The sequence below is a fragment of the Phascolarctos cinereus genome, unplaced genomic scaffold, assembly GCF_003287225.1.
Source record: "Phascolarctos cinereus isolate Bilbo 61053 unplaced genomic scaffold, phaCin_HiC Scaffold_4;HRSCAF=312, whole genome shotgun sequence".
Classification (NCBI taxonomy): Eukaryota; Metazoa; Chordata; class Mammalia; order Diprotodontia; family Phascolarctidae; genus Phascolarctos; species Phascolarctos cinereus.
In genome coordinates, this window is record NW_027555847.1 from 205,269,513 (window position 1) to 205,289,088 (window position 19,576).

General features: G+C 37.5%; 1 protein-coding gene across 5 annotated transcripts in view; it reads left to right on the forward strand.

The window, feature by feature from the left end:
* Nucleotides 1-19,576, forward strand: part of LOC110198228 (BOS complex subunit NOMO1) — an 80,614-nt gene that overhangs the window by 50,026 nt on the left and 11,012 nt on the right. For 2 of the 5 annotated variants that reach the window (XM_020972411.2, XM_078152860.1), the window contains one exon: nt 19,014-19,178. In XM_020972411.2, coding sequence (XP_020828070.2) covers nt 19,014-19,163 — 150 coding nt within the window. In that variant the 3' untranslated portion in view covers nt 19,164-19,178. Of the gene's footprint in view, nt 1-3,360; nt 7,026-14,370; nt 14,967-19,013; nt 19,179-19,576 lie in introns of those variants that run through there. The other 3 variants (XM_020972409.2, XM_020972412.2, XM_020972413.2) reach the window with 3 other exon arrangements.

A 19,576-nucleotide genomic window follows, 5' to 3' on the forward strand; every position in this document is an offset into this window, starting at 1 on the left:
ATAGGACTTCTGAGTCTTAATTCCAATCATGAATGCTTCTTTTTATTTTAGGAAATTACTTTGCTACAACAGGACATCTTCTTGAAGAATATCAGCACTTTGACATATTGGTTTGTCAGGGCCTACTTGTGCCCTTGTGTGTTTAGGGGGCTTGCCAATGGAAGTTATAGTGATAAGATTGCATTGAATGTACAGAACTCACTCAGCACTATTCTCTAGCTTTTAGGAACTACATTCTGAGATGATGTACATGCTTCTTCTCTGTCCCTCTGGATAATAGGGAACTATTATAAATTCTTCAATAGCATGATTAAACCTTTTTTTCCCCTTAGAAAGCAAAAATGACATTTCTTTATTAAGTAATAATTGCTTACATTTTTGTAGCACTTTATGGTTACAAAGTGCTTCTTTTTTTTTTTGTTAGGCAATGGGGTTAAGTGACTTGCCCAGGGTCACACAGCCAGTGTTATGTTTCTGAGGCTGGATTTGAACTCGGGTCCTCCTGACTTCAGGGCCAATGCTCTGTCCACTGTGCCATCTAGCTGCCCCCCAAAAGGGGTAGTTTTCGACAGAGCTGTTTGCTAATGGAAGTTCTCTTTTCAGAAGCTGGCGTATCAATAATAACCCTGTTTCCATTTCTGTCCCCAAATTCATGATAGATTCCGTTCAGTGTGGCCTACTGTCTTTTTGGCCTTAATTTCCTTATGTGCAAATTGAGGGGAGCACTATTTCCTTAGGATCAATCCTTATCATACCTTGAATAAAAACGATGTCCTATTTTCAGTTTCAAAGCCCACCACTGCACTGTTACTGGCTACCAAACTTGTGCTCTCTAACCTCTTTGTAGCATAGTTGTGCCTGTAAGTTTCTCTGTCTAATTTACCTACTACTGACTTTGTCTTGCTGCTAATACCTGGGACATCTGCTTTATGTCTAAAATACCCTTCTTACATGTCATCCAGGTAAAATACTACATATTCTTAAAGTCCAGTTCACATGGAACTTCATTTATGTAGCCTTATTTGATTGTTCCAGCTTGATCTGATTCTTTCCTCTTGTAAATGCTCTTCTAGTGTGTTGGTCATATTTTTCATTTCAGACTCTGTATTATCTTTATTTGTGTGCATGTATGTCTCATTACATTCTACTATATCATTAGCTTCTTGACAGCAAGAAGTGTTACTTTCATTTTCTTTATTCTATCTCAGTACCTAGTAGAGTCTTACAAATAGTAGGTGCTCAAGATATGTTTGATTTGCATTTAGCTAATCCTGCCTTCTTTCTCTTCCTTTTAAAATTTTGAAATCATTTCCCTGTAAAGTTTTCCCTGATCATATAGAGACTTTTGTATATTTATATGGGCAATTGCCTCTTGCTGTAGCTATCTGTTTTATTTTTTGTCAACTCCTAAAAGGGATTTGGTCTTTAAAATGTTGTAGAGGGGCAGCTAGGTGGTACAGTGGATAGAGCACTGGCCCTGAAGTGAGGAGGACCTGAGTTTGAATCCGGCCTTAGACCAAACACTTGACACTTGCTAGCTGTGTGACCCTGGGCAAGTCACTGAACCCCAATTGCCTAAAAAATAAATAAATAAAATTGTTGTATAAAACAATATGCTATATTAGTCTAATATCATGTACTAGTGGACACTTGATGATGATGGTGATTCCTTATCTCATAGAACCAAAGAACTTGTTGGAAGGGAAGTAGTACAAATGAGGTTAGTTTTGAGGGGGTCAGATTCACCTTTCATGAAGACTAGCATATTTACCTTATGGTGCAATGACTAGTCCTAGATTATATTTTTAAAATAGCTTCAGGAGGATATTTAGTTTCTTTTCCTGCTGTACTCAAGGAACGTCTTAAGTTGCAGTAAATTTTAACATCTTTTTGAAGAAAGAAGTTGTACCAAGTGGACAAGATGGCAACAATTCTTAATTTTGGTAATTTTAATATTCTTTAAACTAAAGTTAATATGGCACATCTCCAGTGTCTCTACAGAGATCATATTTGTGGAGACTGTTCTGCATTTTCTTGTCATCACAGATGAGGTAACTGGACAAAGTAAAGATATTGATAGCTGTTGCCATTTAATTTTGCTGCTGCTTTCCTTGTAAAAGAGAGAGTAAATGGTTAATGGCTATTAAGAGAGCAATTTTAGGCAAAGTAGAGATCTAGGGGGCAGCAAAGTGGATAGAGCAACAGCCCTGAAGTCAGGAGTACCTGAGTTCAAATCCGGCCTCAGACCAAACACTTGACACTTACTAGCTGTGTGACCCTGGGCAAGTCACTTAACCCCAATTGCCAAAAAACCGCAAAAACAAAGTAGAGATCTACTTCTCTTATTTCTGTTTCTTTAAACTGACATGGGTAGGGGTATTGCAAAATACCATCTTCTAGAAAATTCTTCTCAACATTCAAAATCCATAGATTACTTATTGTTTTTTAATAAATCATTAGAAATATGCATAATAGAGGCAGCAAGGTGGCGCAATTGATAGAGGACCGGCCCTGGTTTCAGGAGGACCTGAGTTCAAATCTAGCCTCAGACACATAACACTAGCTGTGTGACTCTGGGCAAGTCACTTAAACCCATTGCCTACCCAAAAAAAAAGAAATATGCATAATAGACACTTAATGTTTTTTTTGTTAAATACAAAATGGTAGTGATAATAATCAACTCTCCATAAAAGAAAGTGATGATACTGGTAGTGGGGTATATATAATTAAAAGAGCATTGGACTGGAAATGAGACTTGGGGTTCTGGTACTGACTTAGCAATCAACTAGCTTATATGGCATTAGACAAGTCTTTTTAACCTTAGTTGAGACTATTTACTCATCTTTAAAATGAGGAGTTTAGTCTATATGATTGATCTCTAAGGTTTCAGACATCTCTGAAATCATATATTGTATCAGAGGTACATAGGCTTGGAACTTTTTTTTAAGACTAAGGCTTGATCTGTCCTTACAACCCTGTCTTCAGCTCCCCACCCCCCCTTGTCCACCTATTCCTCCCCAGTTAGGGGTCTGTGATGGTAGAGTGTAATGAATTAGCTAAATCACATGGACATAGGAACTGTTACCACTGATTCATTAGCACTGTGTTAAAAACTGGGCCAAATCAATAGGGATAGGAGAGAGGGACACATGAATTCTATTCTCACCCTATTTCCTTTTTAAAATGAAGAGAAAGGAATAAATGTATATTGTCTAGTAGACTATTTAACAAAGTAATATACCACTGGGCAAACCCTACAACTCATTTCTTTGAGAGTGAAGTAGATCATTAATATTGAATGTTTATAATATACTTGTTAGAGATGAATCAATTTAATTTTTTTTCTGTATTTTTTAATAGAGCTTACACACAGGAGGGATCAAGATTGACTCTCTTCATTTGTTTTCTGAGGACTTGGAGCCTATTGATTGGATATGGAAAATATGATTTTCAGAGAAATGTATGACTTGGGGAGATCATGTCATTTCTTTTGCCCATTAAAAATTTCCAAGTGTTATAAAATAAGATTCCCTTAAAGGTGAATTGTAGAATTGGAAAAGACCCAAGTAAGTGGTCACCTAGTCTAACCACCTATATTTTTTTTTTGGATAATTTATTTTAGTTTTCAGCATTCACTTCCATAAGATTTTGAGTTTTAAATTTTCTTCCCTTCCCACTTTTTTCATTTCCCACTCCCCCCCAAGTTGGCATACAGTGTAATATAGGCTCTACGTATACATTCATGTTAAGCATATTTTCCACATAGTCATGATGTAAAGAACAATTAGAACTAATGGGAGGAACCATGAGAATGAGGCAATAAAACAACAAAGGAAAAGGAGGGCAAATAGTGTGCTTCCATCTGCATTCAGACTGCATATTACTTTCTCTGGGTGTGTATAGCAATTTCCATTGTGAGTCTTTTGGAGTGGTTTTAGATTCTTGCATTGCTGTGAAGAGCCAAGTCTGTCATAATCAGTCATCCTACAATGTGGCTGTTACTGTGTACATTGTTCTCCTGGTTCTTCTGCTCATTTCACTTAGCATCAGTCCATACAAGTCTTTCCAGGTTTTTCTGAAGTCTGCCTCTTCATCATTTCTTATAGCACAATAATATTCTATTACATTCATATACCACAACTTGTGCAGCTATTCCCCAATTGATGGACATCCCCTTAATTTCTAATTCTTTGCCACCACATATGGAGCTGCTATAAATATTTTTGTACATGTGGGTCCTTTTCCCATTTTTATGATCTCTTTGGGATACAGACCTGGAAGTGGTATTGCCGGATCAAAGGGTATGCACAATTTTATAGCCTTTTGGGCATAGTTCCAAATTGCTCTCCAGAATGGTTGGATCATTTCACAACTCCACCAACAATGTATTCATGTTCTAATTTTCCCACATCTCTTCCAATATTTATCATTTTCCTGTTTTGTCACGTTGGTCAATCTGATGGTATGATGTGGTACCTCAGAGTTGTTTTGATTTCCATTTTTCTAATCAATAGTGATTTAGAACATTTTTTTGTATGACTAGCTTTAGTTTCATCCTCTGAAAACTGCCTGTTCATATCCTTTGACCATTTATCAATTGGGGAATGACTTGTGTTCTTATAAATTTGACACAGTTCTGTATATAATTTAGAAATGAGGTCTTTATCAGAGACACTGGTTGTAAAAATGTTTTCCCAATTTTCTGCTTCTCTCCTAATTATAGATGCATTAGCTTTGCTTGTGCAAAAAATTTTCAATTTAATGTAATCAAAATTATCTATTTTGCATTTCATAATGTTCTCTATCGTTTGGTCATAAATTCTTCCCTTCTTCATAAATCTGAAAGGTAAACAATCCTTGCTCTTCTAATTTGCTTATAGTATCAGTCTTTATATCTAAATCATGTACCCATTTTGACTTCATCTTGGTATAAGGTGTAAGATGTTGGTCTGTGCCCAGTTTCTGCCATACATTTTTCCAGTTTGCCCAGCAATTTTTGCCGAAATAGTGATTTCTTATCCCAGAAATTAGAGTCTTTGGATTTATCGAATAGTAGATTAGTGTAGTCATTGACTGTTGTGTCTTGCATACCTAACCGATTCCACTGATTCCACCCTACTTCTTGGCCAGTACCAAGTAGTTTTGATGATTGCTGCTTTGTAATACAATTTAAGATCTGGTACAGCTAGGCCATGTTTCCTTGCATTTCTTTTCATTAGTTCTCTTGATATTCTGGACTTTTTGTTCTTCCAGTTGAATTTTGTTACTGTTTTATCTAGCTCTATAAAATAATTTTTTGGTAGTTTAATTGGTATGCCACTGAACAAGTAAATTAATTTAGGTAGAATTGTCATTTTTATTATATTAGCCCCCTACATTTTTAGATGATAAAACAGACCTTGAATCCAAGGCTTTTTCATCTACGTATAGAGCCTTAAATTACAAGGAAGCTTTGCTAAAATCTAGGTAAACAATATGTACATTTTCCTGATCAATAAGTATTTAATAAGTGCCCTCTGTGTTTGTCAGATACTTATTTTGCTAGATATTAGGGATATAAATACAAAGAATGAAACAACCAAGAATCTTATGTTCAAAAGAGAGCAACAAGTACATATATAAGTATATACTGAATAACTATAAGGAGGACAAATACAAAGTAGTTGGGTAGGGGGATGGGCACCAGTAGTTGCTTAGGTTAGGAAAGCTTCATGTAGAATTGGTATTTGATCTCCATCTTCAAGGATGACTGGGATTCTTTCATAAGTAGTGTAAAGAGTGAATGCATTCCACAATGGAGGATGGCCAGTGCAAAATATGGGGAAGTAATAGGAAAGTGCTTTTGGGGGGAAGCTTTTTAGTGATTGGATTAAGATTGGGAAGCGAGAGAACAGCACACATCCCAGTTGAGTATAGTTTTAGAGGGATCTTTGTGTTGTTGGTCCCACCTGGTTGGAAAGTGACTTGTCAACCATCAGGGCTGTAGGAGAAATGTAGGAAAATTAGCTCCTCAAGTAGGGAGTCCCAATTTTGGGGGTAGGTTAAAGTGTGACCCTGGCTGAAGAAATTCCCTCTTAAAAAGAGGGGAGGTGCCTATTGTATACTAAAGACCCATCTGTCACATATCATATAGATATACACATATATAATAGCTAACATATGAAATTGTATCTAAAAATCTATCATATCTAATCATATCTGATCTGTCATAGCTAATTCTTTTCTGTGGATAGGCATCTCTCTTGTACAAGTTGCTTGAATTTCCATTGTCATATTGTTGCAATATTTTCAACCCGGGCAACAAGGTTGAGAAGTGAGATTCTCTGTAATATCAGGAACTGCCCACCTAGAGATCAAGAACTATGTATGCAAGAGAGAATATTGTAGCTAGAGACAGAATGGTAGAAAATTCTGGCTTGGATTTCTTTTCTCTAGGTGATGTTGCTAGACAAATCTGACCCCAGAGCAAGATATAAAAGTTCCGTTTTTCTGCTAGAGAAAATGAAACTCTTGTAAAACTTCCTGAGATTTGTCCATAGACCTTTAGTCTATATAACCATTTTGTGATTGAGCATCAAGTAGGATCGTAGAGTACAAAGGGACCTTGGAAAAGTATTTAACACACTATTTTATGATGAGGAAATTGAGGCCAAGTGAAGTGATTTACTCAAGATCAGATAATATGTGGAAGACTAGGGTTCAGGATTTCGAGACTTGTATTCCAGTGTTCCTTCTACTATATCAAAATGCCTTTTGTGACTCTGAACTTGCAAACTTTTGTGTTTGTATCACTATTTTACATTTAAGAGGTGACCCCTATTATTAGCTGGAGTTCCCATCTCTACCTATTGTGTTACACTTAAAATCTGTTAACTCTCTTAATAATGTTATTAACATTTTGTTTTCCCTTTATGTGAATTTAAAAGTCACTTTTAACTGTGATTTTAATTATATTGAAAGAGAGGTAGGTTTTTTCAGGTGAAATGTCTTTCTGGTTTTATAATGAAAACCAATAAATTCACTTAGAGGATGTCTCTTGATTCCAAACTTTAGGCAGTCCATGCATAGACACAACCAGCCATCATGGAGATAGGTATTCAAATAGAGGCTTCCTTGTCATGGACACTGTACAGAGGAGATTCCCAGACAGGGTAGGAGAAGGTAGCTTCTAATTTTCTTCTCAAGATTTTATATTTTTGTGACTTGTAAAAAGTTAGTTTTAGATTTTTGTCTTTATGATTTTACTATTCTTTTCTGTCTCTTAAATTATACTCCTGGTATGGAAGTTGTAGGAAAAGGACTGTCATTAAATAGGGCAAATGATAGATGCCCCCTAGAGATTCACTGTTATCTCCTGGGAAGGAATCAAGGTTTATATACCACCTGGATGTTCTTGTACTTCAGTGGATCTGTGGTCATATTGATTGTAACCCATTTCCCCAAAGGTTCCCCACAAGGGATCTATCTCTAGATCTTTTAACATTTCATATGTACAACTAATGCATCACTGACAGATAATGAATCTCAATAGTGCTTCTATACCTCTCAAAGGAGACAATGCCTGTACCATTCAGTGGTTTTCTGACTTTTAAAACCAGAGGCAGTGGTGATGTAGTGGAAGAATTTAGAACAAGAAGACCTGAGTTCTAATCCTGGCTCTCCTCACTTCTACCCATGTGACTTGGGTGAATCACTTAATTTTATGGGCTTCAAACCTAAAGAAACTCTTGTGTAAAATGAGGCGGCTTATAAGACTGAATAATTGCCAAGGCCCTATTTAGCTCTAATTCCTATCTATAATCCTGAGAATTTGTGAGTATAAATGGTGACACCCAAATTAAAAACCATTTTTAACTGTAGAAAGCAATACATATTCTCGAAGTACAGTTATTTTCTCTATAAATGTGAGGAGAAAGTTTTCAGTAAGACTTTAATGTTGAATGCTCTTTGTCTGGTCATCCTGATTAGTAGGCAAGATGCTGCTTTATTACTGAAAAGTCTGAAAAAGCAGTCATTGCCTGGTATGTCGTGTCTGCCAAGAGGATGGGGATGTTGGTCTTTTCCTTCCCTTACACATGAGCTATCATAATTGCTGATTTTCTAGGGGATCTATTAAAGACTAGGACCCACTCAGTGCTGATGAGAACAGGGCAGGTAAAACAAAGATAGGAGGATCATAGGATTAGTGCTCAAAAGGTACCTCAGAGGCCAGGAAAAGCCACTTCACCATCCTGTAACTTTAGTTGGATTCCTTTTTTCTTTATGCATAGGGACCTATGGATTAAGAATAGAGGCTGAAGATTTTTAAAAACTTGATACATGACTTGTTTTTTTAGAACTGTAGGATCTGAATAATAGAGTTGGCAAGAACATTAGAGATTAGATGGTCTAATCCAACCATCTCACTTTACAGCTAAGGGAACTGAGGTTTAGAGATGTTCAAGGTCATACATTAAATGACAGAGCTGTTAATAAAATCCAGACTTATTGACTCAATCCAGTTTTCTTTCTGCTAAGCCATACTGGCTGCATCCATCTGATTTCATGAAACGTGAAAAATACCTAATGAATAAGTACATTTGGGATTTAATTTTTGTAGCATTTTATTATTGCATTTTTTGCTTTCACAACAGAATCTTTTCCCATTGCTTTTCTTTTTGCTATTCATGTACAATGAATCCTTCCTGGTAATAAAAATATTTAAGCAGAGACAACTGACACAGCCACTCTGTCAGTTCTGTGGTCCTTACCTTCCTGTTTAAAGAAAGAAGGTTTTATTTGGGATTTTAGAGCCTTGGAAAAAGTCTGGAGGACAACCTTAGACTTCCTCTGGGAGAAATCCCATTGGTTCCTTGGGGCCTTGGTTCTTTCCAATAAAAGGCCTTGGTCACCCTATCACAAAATATTTGATGGAGCAAAAGTTAATGAATCAGTACGCCCATACTTGGGATGTGGAGGGGACTTTGGGTACCCAAAGGCTAAACTGCTAGAACACAGCTGGCTTGTACAAATTGGAAAGACCTGAAGTTTAAGCCTGACAGTGGACCTTATCTACACCAGAGGGGCAACCTCACCAATTTGGAGAAATTCTTCACCAGAAGTTTGGCCAGTTTTTGGCCACAGTAACTCATACAAGGCAGGTAGGTGGATAGAGTGCTGGGCCTGGAATCAGGAAGACTCCTCTCCCCGAGTTCTAATCTGGCCTCAGACACTACTACCTGTACAACCCTAGGCAAGTCTCTTAACTATGTTTGCCTCAGTTTCCTCATCTGTAAAATTGGAATACACTGGAGAAGGAAATGGGCAACCACTCCAGTATCTTTGCCAAGAAAATCCCAAAAGAGGTCATGAATGGTTGGATGTGACTGAAAAGGACTAAACAAAACTCATTAATGCCATCAGGGTGTAGGGGTGATTGTAGTTTGTGTTGGGACCCATGCTGATGATTTCATCAATCATTTGAAGCATTTAAATCTTCTCTAAGGACCTACTGTGTCCCTGGCATTATGTACTATTTGGAATAAATTATAAAACCTAGCTGGTTTCAAGGGGAGTACAATCTAGTTGGGAAGACAAGACGATATATAATTAGCTGTTCAATTAGATGGTATAGACTTTTAAGTGCTTTGAAATTTGGAGGAGGAAGTGATCTCTGTGGACTTAGGGTAAGAGAAGGCTTCGTGTAGGATGACCTGAATTTTGGAGGATGGGTAAAATTTAGATGATAACAATAACATATTTATTTGTATAGCACTTTGCAAACATTAATAAATGCTTTGAGGGAGATAGTACAAGTATCATTCCCCTTTTGCAGATGAGGAAACTGAGACCCTGAAAGGTTAAGTGCAATGCCCATGGTCATACACCTAAGAAGTATCTGAGGTAGGATTCTTGATTTCAAATCTATTTCTGTCATTATGCCACACTATCTCAGGAATTATGGAAGAGGTATTGTGCTAAGTGTTTCTATTTAGTCCTTACGGAGGATTGAAATAATCCCGACCCATGCTGAAATTAGCTATACAGAATCCAGTGTATTCTCCCTGTAACATCAATGTCTGTTGTAGGAGGCACTTCTGGAATGTAATGGTGGGGATAGAGGGAGTATGAATTACTATAGCATGTTATTTTATGGGCTTATCACAGTTACATCTGTCTAGGGCCATACCTAGCTACATCCCCTGTTAGTAGTTCTGGGCTCCCTTCATACTGTCCAATTGACAAACAAGTTTGAAAAGGAGGAATAAGTCGAGGAGTGGGAGGGAGAGTGTGTGGGAATCCTCTTGTTTAGCCAGCCACTCAGCCACGTGGTTTATCCCTGCCACACTATACCTTTCAACCACTCAGAACAAACTGAATTTAGCTGGTTCATTGATGGGTAGATGTAGCTAAAACATGCTGGAAGAGCCATCTGGCTTAGGGAAATGTAATAAGTCCTAAATTTAATCAAATAACCATTGTCTGTCAGTGGTTGAACTTTTCCCTCTAGAAGACTTCATAACCAGACTGCCTTGGATGATAGCTTGGAGAGAAACATGAGTTGCTATGGGATGATTGGAAGGAGTGGTATAAGATGGTAGACTTCTGCAGAATGCGCTTGGGAATGGATGTGGGTCTGAACTGTAGCCTAAGCTGATCATGTGTTTCCATAAAATGGCCATGTCCTAGGCTCCAGGAAACTTCCAAGGGGTTTGACATCATATGGGAATAGAATTCTCCTGATTTGGGGAACCTTTTGTGGGGGAGAGGTGAATAGAAAGGGAGTATGAGAGAGAAAAGAGTTATAATGAAGGAAAATGAAAGTGCTGCCATAGTTTCTGTGAACAGGTTGAGATTTTGGGATGGCAGGTTATTCAGAGCCTTAGAAAAAGGTTTGGTTCAGATAGCTAATAACCTTCAGGAAGACAGCTATTATTCTCATTTTTGTTTTCCGTTCTAAATTCTTTCCTTCCCTCCACCCCACCCCCACCCATTGAGAAAGCAAGAAATATGATACCCTAATACATATGAAATCATGCAAAATATATTTCCACATTAGCCATGTTAAAAAAAGAAAAAGAAAGGAAAAATATTTAATCTGCATTCTGAGTCCATCAGTCAGTTCTCTATATGGAGGTGGGTAGCATTTCTCATCATGAGTTCTTTGGACTTGTCATGAATCATTGTTTTGATCAGTTTCTAAGTCTCTCACAGTTGATTATTTTTACAATGCTGCTTTTACTTTTTTATTCTAGTTCTACTCACTTCATTTTACATCAGTTCATGTAAGTTTTCCAAGATTTTTCTGAAACCATCCCCTTCATTGTTTCTTATAGCACAATAGCATTCAATCACATTCATATGCCATAGCTTGTTCAGACATTCCCCAGTTGATGAGCATCTCCTCAATTTCCTTTCTTTGCCACCACAAAAAGAGTTACTATCAATATTTTTGTGTATATGGGTCCTTCTCCTTTGTCTTTGATTTCCTTAGGGTATAGAACTAGCAGTGATATTGCTGGGTCAATTTCAGGCATAGTTCCAAATTGTTTTCCAGATGGTTGGACCAGGTGACAATTCCACCAGCAGTCCATTAGGGTCCCTATTTTTCCACGTCTCCATCCAGCATTTGTTATTTTCCGTTTCTGTCATCTTTGCCAATCAGATAAGTGTGAAGTGGTATCTCAGAGTTGTTTTAATTTACATTTCTCTAATTAGTGAGTTTGAGCATTTTTTTTCACGTGATTATTGATAGCTTTGATTTCTTCTGAAAATGACCTGTTCATATCCTTTGACCATTTATTAATTGAAGAATGGATCTTTTTTTTTATAAATTTGACTCAGTTACCTATATATTTGAGAAATGAAATTTTTTAGAGAAACTTGGTAGAAAGTTTTCCTCCCAGTTTCCTGCTTTTCTTCTAATTTTGGCTGCGTTGGTTTTGATTGTACATGTAATGAGAACTATCCATTTACCTCCTATGAACCTCTCTATCTCTTGTTTGGTCATGAACTCTTCCCTTATCAATAGATCTTACAGGTAATATCTTCCATGCTTTCCTATTTTCACTTAGAATGTCACTCTTTATGTCTAAATCATGTGCTCATTTTGAGCTTGTCTTGGTATTTGGTGTGAGATGTTGGTCAATGCCTAGTTTCAAGAGTTATTATTCTCAAGTAAATGACCCTATCTATGGGATTTTGTTTTATTTTTAAAGATATCTCGAGATAGAGATTTGATGACATTCCTTGGTAACCTTTTCTTAACTTCTCATTCTGGGTAGGAACAAGGTGTGTTTGTGTATCTAAAGTAAAGACTACCTATTTGCATTTTAACTTAAAAAAAAAAGCTGGTTGGCATTCCACTGATGATGGCTCTTCATAACACCTTGTAAGATCTCCAGATGAGTAGAGTCATGATCATATATTTTCTTTGCTGGAAAGAAGGGAGCAACCTAATAATGAAGGGTATCATCATTGTCTGAATAATATATCCTGCTCATGACAAACATATTGCTGGAACTGTAACTAAATCCATTTGACTTACTTTCCAAGCAAGACTTCCTCTCTTGAGCCAGAATTTGGATATAGCACAAATCAAAAGAGCTCATGAACTCTGCTGACATTTGAAGATTATTCTCAGCCGACAGTCCCTGTATCCTGTGTGAGCTGCCAGCAGATGGACAGAAAGCATCAGAGAATGCTTGATCAACCATGTGATAGTCTCCAAGTGTCGCCTGATAATGTTCAATGATCTTATGGATGGTCAGCCAGTAAAAGAAAATCCAGAGCAGGCTACATAATTTACTCTCACACAGATGAGGATGGAATATCCGAATCATATGAGAGACATAAAATCCTCATGTTCCCTCTGGTTCCTGGAGACAGTTTTGTTTGTCCACAGTATCAGTAGCACCACAGATAATATCACACTTTTGTGCTACATAAAAGCTGATTTTAAAGATTGAGGTTGGTTTTAATAGCAATGTTAATACCTCATGTTTACCCACACTTTTAATTCAAAAGAATTACATTCATCTCCATTATTTTATGGAAATCTATAACTAAAGGAGAGTAGAGATAATCATGCAAGGCAATTATCCTTACAAAACCACTGCCCTTGTCAGAACATTGGGAGGAATGGTTCAGTGATATGACCTATTTCTATAGTTTTTTATATGATATTCAATGAATTGGTCCTTTTTTTTCCTTTTTGGTGAGGCAGTCGACATTAAGTGATTTGCCCAGGGTCACACAACTAGTAAGTGTCAGGTGTCTGAGGTCAGATTTGAACTCAGGTCCTCCTGACTCTAAGACTGGAGCTCTATCTACTGTGCCACCTAGCTGCCCTTTGTACACTGTTTTTGATAAAGGAACAGTTGTTAAAATTGGTCCTGGACTCTGGCATAGAGTTCATCTGATGTCTAAGGTCCACTGGAAGTAACTTCTGCCTCTTTCTGTCTGCCATCTGATTTCTATGTGAAATTGTTAGTTCTGAACTCTCCCCTATGATTATTTGTATCCCACCTGGATAGGTAAGGTGTCATGATGTTCATTTTGCAAAAGGCCAAGCAGGCGTCTCTGTTGGTTGAAGTTAAGGCTGGCCCTCCAAGCAATTCTTTATCCAGTAATATTTTGCATATGATATGAAATTATCCATACTTTTCAAAGCCCTTTAAAATATCTCATTTAATCTTCACAAGAGTTTCATAGGATAAAGAAGGAGGGAGGTATTATATTTTCTTTTTAGACAGATGAAGAAACTGAAGCCTAGAAAGGTTAAGTGTCTTCCCTAAAGTAACTGAGTCAGTTAGTGATGAAACTCAACTACTGTAGTATTTATTTTGCCTTAGCATGACCCTTCCTCCCTATTTATGCGACTTTTCTTCTAGAAGTTTGGCAGGTTTTTGGAAGAAATGGCACCCATGACCAAGGAAATCTCAAGATTCAGGCCTACACTGAACAGGTTCAATCTTGGTAGCACCCCTCTCCTTCCTCATATCTTTTTAAAAGGCTTCTTTTATTTCCAATTAAAATTTCCGCCAGGGTGTCTCAGAATGTAACTCATATCTAGGTCTCTACAGATATGAATATATATCTCAAATACAGGACCACATTTATTTCACTCTACAGAAAATGCAGAAAACAGACAGGACTAATAGTAACCTATTAAAGATGGATACAATCTTCTTCCCTCTCTGATAACTCCACCTTTCCTTTCCCCCTTTCTACCTCTATGGAATAGGGAAAACAAAGACCACTCTGCCACTCATCCAATTAATCTTTAATTAGTGAAACTTAAGGAGATGCCCTCATATTAAGAAAAGCATACCTAGATGTACTCTAATCCTCTCAGTAAGGTTGTGAATAGTTATGTCCATATCTTTCCAGGGGAAGAGCTTCTGTGAAAGTAAAGCTCAGGAAGTGAGGCCAAGACTGCAGAGTGGCTGGAGTTACAGAAAAGCATCCTTCCATCACATCTCTACACACATCTAGAAAATACACAGACTGGGTCCTGTTAAAGAAACCCAAGAAAAAAATCACAGCAATAGTTTTTTCCAGACCATGGCAGTATAGGGAGACATCTGCAAATTCTGTGGTCAAAGTCTAGTCCGGAACAACTACTCGGACCAGTCTTTCAAAGGGAGAGCCTATGTACCAGGATAAGAAGAGTCTCAGATCCAGTATACAGAGACCTAACCTTGTGGAACTTAGTACCAATAAATGGTTCTGTTGCTCACTACCCAATTCTGGGTCACAGATCTCTTAGAACCAGAGGACAAAGTAAAAATTAAAAAAACAGTCCATCAGTCACTTTCCCAAAGAAACTCTCAAATAAAAAAATAGTAAAGCAAAAATTGAGAGCTTCCAGGTCAAAGAAAAAAAAATACTGCAAGCAGTCAGTAAGGAACAGGTGTTTATTAAGTGCCCTCTATGTTCTAAGCACTGTGCTGTGTTTAATAAATATTACTTCATTCTCACAACAACTCTGGAAGGAAAATGCTATTATTTTCTCCATTTTATAGTTGAGGAAATTGAGGCAGACAGAAGTTAACTTATGGTCATGTAGCTAGTAAGTGTCTGAGGCAAGATTAGAATTCAGGTCATCTGACTCAATCCCCACCACTCTATTCACTGCACCACCTGCCTCCAGAAAGCTAGAAAGAATTCAAATACTGAGTAGCCACAATACAGATTATGCGAGGTTTAGCAGCCACTACCTCATAGGAGTGGAGAGCTTGGAATACTATATTACAGAAGGTAAAAGATATTAGGAAGATTCTGAAGATCACCCGGTACCAGACACTGAGGTCCTCAACTCTGATGGACTGGCCACGTTGTCTGAATGCCAAATGTATGATTGCATGAAAGACTTTTATGGAGAATTCACACAAGGCAAGTGCTTGGTGGTCAGAAAAAGCAATACAAGGACACTGAAGGTCTCTCTTTAGAACTTCGGATTTGATTGCATGACGTGAGAGATGCTGACCCAGGACTGCTCAGCATGGCATGCCTTCGTCAGAGAAGGTGCTGTGCTCTATGAGCAAAGCAGAATTGAAGTACCTCAAAAGAAATGTGAGATGCACAAATTTAGAGAATCCACCCCAAATGTTCACATGGACTATTTGTGCCCAATCTGTGGTAGAGCATTCCAAGCTTGTATTGGTCTAATCAGCCATAGTTGGACATGTTGTAACTTGACTCTAACATAGTAATGTCATTCGGGTCTTTTTCAAAAATGAAGGATACCAACCAACCATGTTACAGAAGACAAAAGTTATAGGCATATATCTAAGAAAAATTGAATATCATGCAGCAAAACGGAGTATCATCTTACAGGGGAGAAAATTGACCTTTAATGAAATGAGAAAACTTCCAAGTATTCTTGGTCAAAAGATTGGAGCTGAGTAGAAATTTTGAAATACAAACACAGGAATGAGAAACACAAAAACATAAATATGAGCAAGTAATTGTAATAGATTGAACAAGGATAAACTTTATGTTTTAATATGGGTAGATGATGCATGCTTCACCTCAGAACTCTATCATTATCAAGCATAGAATTAGGTAATCAGATAGAGGGCCCGGGAGTGGTTCTGTTATATTTTAATGATCTTAAAAGAAGATGGAAAGGAAGGGGAAGAGGAATATATAACCTCATATAACTGGGATATACCAGGATAAATCTACACAAACAAGGGAGAGAGGCAAGCACTTGAACCTCATTCTCATCTGAACTGGTCAAAGAAGGGAAGAACACATAGAATTGGGTTCAGAAATACATTTCCCTCAACAAGGAAACAGGAGGGAAAGGGGATAAAGGAAAGAGGGAAATAAGAGGGAGGTAGTTAAGGAAGGGATTGTCTAAGTAAAACAAAGCAGATTTCAAAAAGGAGCTTCAAAGAAAAGAAAGAAAAAACTTTTCATGAAATGTACTATCTGATTTCAGATAGAGAGGTGATGGATTCAGAGACATGTTCTTTGGATAAGGCCAATGAGGGAATTAGTTTTTCTTGACTGTGTAGCAGGGGTTTTGTTTTTCTTGCTTTCTCAACAGGGGGAAGGATGGTGGGAGGGAGAGAAGATGGATTTTCATTTATTAAAAAAATAAAATTTAATTTAATAAAGGAATTAGAAGGGAATAACTTTGACCTATCTATACCTCCGGTAGGTGTAATCCACAAAGAGCTCAAAGAAAGAGGAAAAGATCCTATGTATGCAAAAAATATAGCAGTTCTTTTTGTGGTGGAAAAGAACTAGAAACTAAGGGGAAGCCCATCAATTAAGGAATGTTATTTATGAATGTAATTTAATATTGTTGTAAGAGATGAAGGAAAAGATTTTAAAGTGACATGGAAAAATTTGTACGAACTAGATGCATAGCAGAATTGACAGAACAATTTATACTATGGCATCAATATTATAAAATTTAAAAAAAAATTTACATGTACTGATGAAGAATGAAATCAGCAGAACCAGAACAATTTATATAATACTATAAATATAAATAACTTTGAAAGCTGTAAGAACTCTGACATACCCATCCATGATTCCAGAGAACTGATAATGAAGCAGGCTATACACCTCCTGACAAAGAAGTGATGGACTTATGGTACAGAATGAGACATATTAGTTTTTGGACATGACCATTGAAAGAATTGGTTTTGTTTGACTATGCCTATTTGTTACAAGGAATTTTCCCCCCAGTCAGGTAGGAGGGAAGTAGGAGAGAGAGAAAATAGATTCATGTTAAATAAAAAATTAAAATTAAAAAAAAAGACACCCCTCCATTGTCATCTATAGGAGGCCATTTTTTATTCCCTACTGTCACATTCCCCTGTTCCCATCTGAAATTAATTATGCTTTGAATTTTGTGTCTGTGTGTGTGCATACATATGCATATGTATTATATCACTTCAGCAAAATAGAAGTTCCTTGAGAGAGGAATGTTTTGCTTTGCACATAATGGGCACTTAATGAATGTTTATTTAATTAAACTGGATCAGTCATTCATTCAGTTTATGTTTATTAAGTGCCTGTTATGTACCAGGCATTGTGCTAAGCATTGGGGATAAAAAAAGAGGCAAAAGACAGTCTCTGCCCTCAAAGAGCTTACAATCTAATGAATCAAAGTTCTGAACAAAGGCTCATTACCCTAGGAATTCAGCAGGCTGCTCAGGGAATTCCTCTGCTTAGTCTCTCTACACATTTGTGGATGAGTTTTGTCTCAACTCTGGTTAGGTGGCTGTAGCATTGGGAGCATAGTAATTATGAAACCAAAGTCACCACTTTGTAGGGGCATATCAACTTGCTTTAGCTTGACTCACATACCTCATACTGTCTGCCTATTTTGCAGTTGTTTCAAGTGTTGTTATTCAGTCATTTTCAGTCATGTCGAACTTTTTGTGACCCCATTTGGAGTGGTATGCCATTTCCTTCTCCAGCTCATTTTATAGATAATAAACTGAGACAAAAAGATTAAATGACTTGCCCAGGGTTACACAGCTAGTAAGTGTCTGAGGTCAGATTTGAACTCAGGAAGATTCATCTTCCTGACTCCAGGCCTGGCACTCTATCCACTGTGTAACCTAGCTGTTCCCCTCCTCTCCTCCAAACCCAGTGACAAATCTACTTGGAACAAGCAGATGTCCTGTAGTTCTATCTTACGTGAGTAATAACACATTTGCTAGCTTGGGAATGAAGCTCAATACATGTATGAATCAACCTTCTGAGAGAGTATCTCCCAATGTAAGGTATTTTCGTAGCTTTAGAGCTGGAAGGGACCTTAGAGTTACCTAGTCTAATATCCTCATTTCATAGATGAGAAAAGAGGCCCTAACAGGCTAAATGACTTGTCTAGGGGCACATTGTGACAGAGTTGGAATTTAAACTGAAGTCCTCTGACTGCAGATCCATTTGTACCATGCTACCTCCTCTATCAGTTCAGTACCGCACTCTCAAAGGGGGTTGCAATGGTTTTTGCAAGCATTTGGTTAGTTATTTGGCAATGGTTTCCATAAAAGCCTCTCCATTTGACTCCCTCCAAACAGATGCCTTTGGGCCTTGATCTTTTATATATAGTGGGAAAAAGCCAAGTGCTTAGCCACAGTCTGAGAGAGAGGAAGGATAAAAAATATCCTTACTCTGTTACTACTCAATCCTCCTTTCCACAGTCTTGTTTTATGTATGTGATAGCAGAGAGAGTCCTTTCTTGTAATGGCATTTTAGGTACTTAATATTATTTTGGAAACTAGATGAGCTCCCAGAGCTGTTGATTATTTGTTGATATTTTAAGGCAGTTGACTAATTTCATTTAAATTACCACCATTGCCAGACACCATTAATCCTTCTCATTGGCAGATACTGTAGGCTTTTGTTTTACCCTCATTGCCAGCTGTATAGATTCTACCAGCTTCCGTTGGCTCTTGTCTATTATTTGTTGTTACTGGTGATAATTCTTCACAGAAACTCAGAAGTGCAACCTTTTTCGTAACCCTTTGAAGTGTGGTCTGATGATAGACTTCTTTATTTAGTCCACAGATGAAAGTCTTGGGCATTCAGGGAATAGGAAAGAGCCTTTGTTATGGAGAGAAATAAGCAAGGATCAGCTAGAGGAACCTGGGCAGAAGGTCAGTATAAATATTTCAAATCATCCTAAAAGAGTCCGAAGATGGGTTTGTTAAGATGAGGAAACTGTGTTTTGTAAAGGATGGGCATTCCAATGTTTTGTTTCTTGGTGGGTCTCCACTGTATTCTTCCCTTGTGGCATGCTCCTTATCTCCTCACCATGGATAGTTCCCATTTCCCATTTGAGTGTCTTGAAGGGCAAAGCAAAAAACAATGAATTTAGGCAGAGAATCTGAGTTCTATTCTCTGCTTTGTTGCTAACTAGCTGTGTGACCTGGAACAAATTAGCCTCCCTGTGTGTTTTTCCTTATGTTTCAAACAGGAGTATTTACTTGTTTACCTCATAGGGTAGCTGTGAGACTCAAATGAGATACTCTGATGGATTTATGCTCTGTCTCATCAGAATGAGCACTCTTCCACTGTTTCAAGTTGTGACACACTGATGCATATATAACTTGTGTGATTCTTG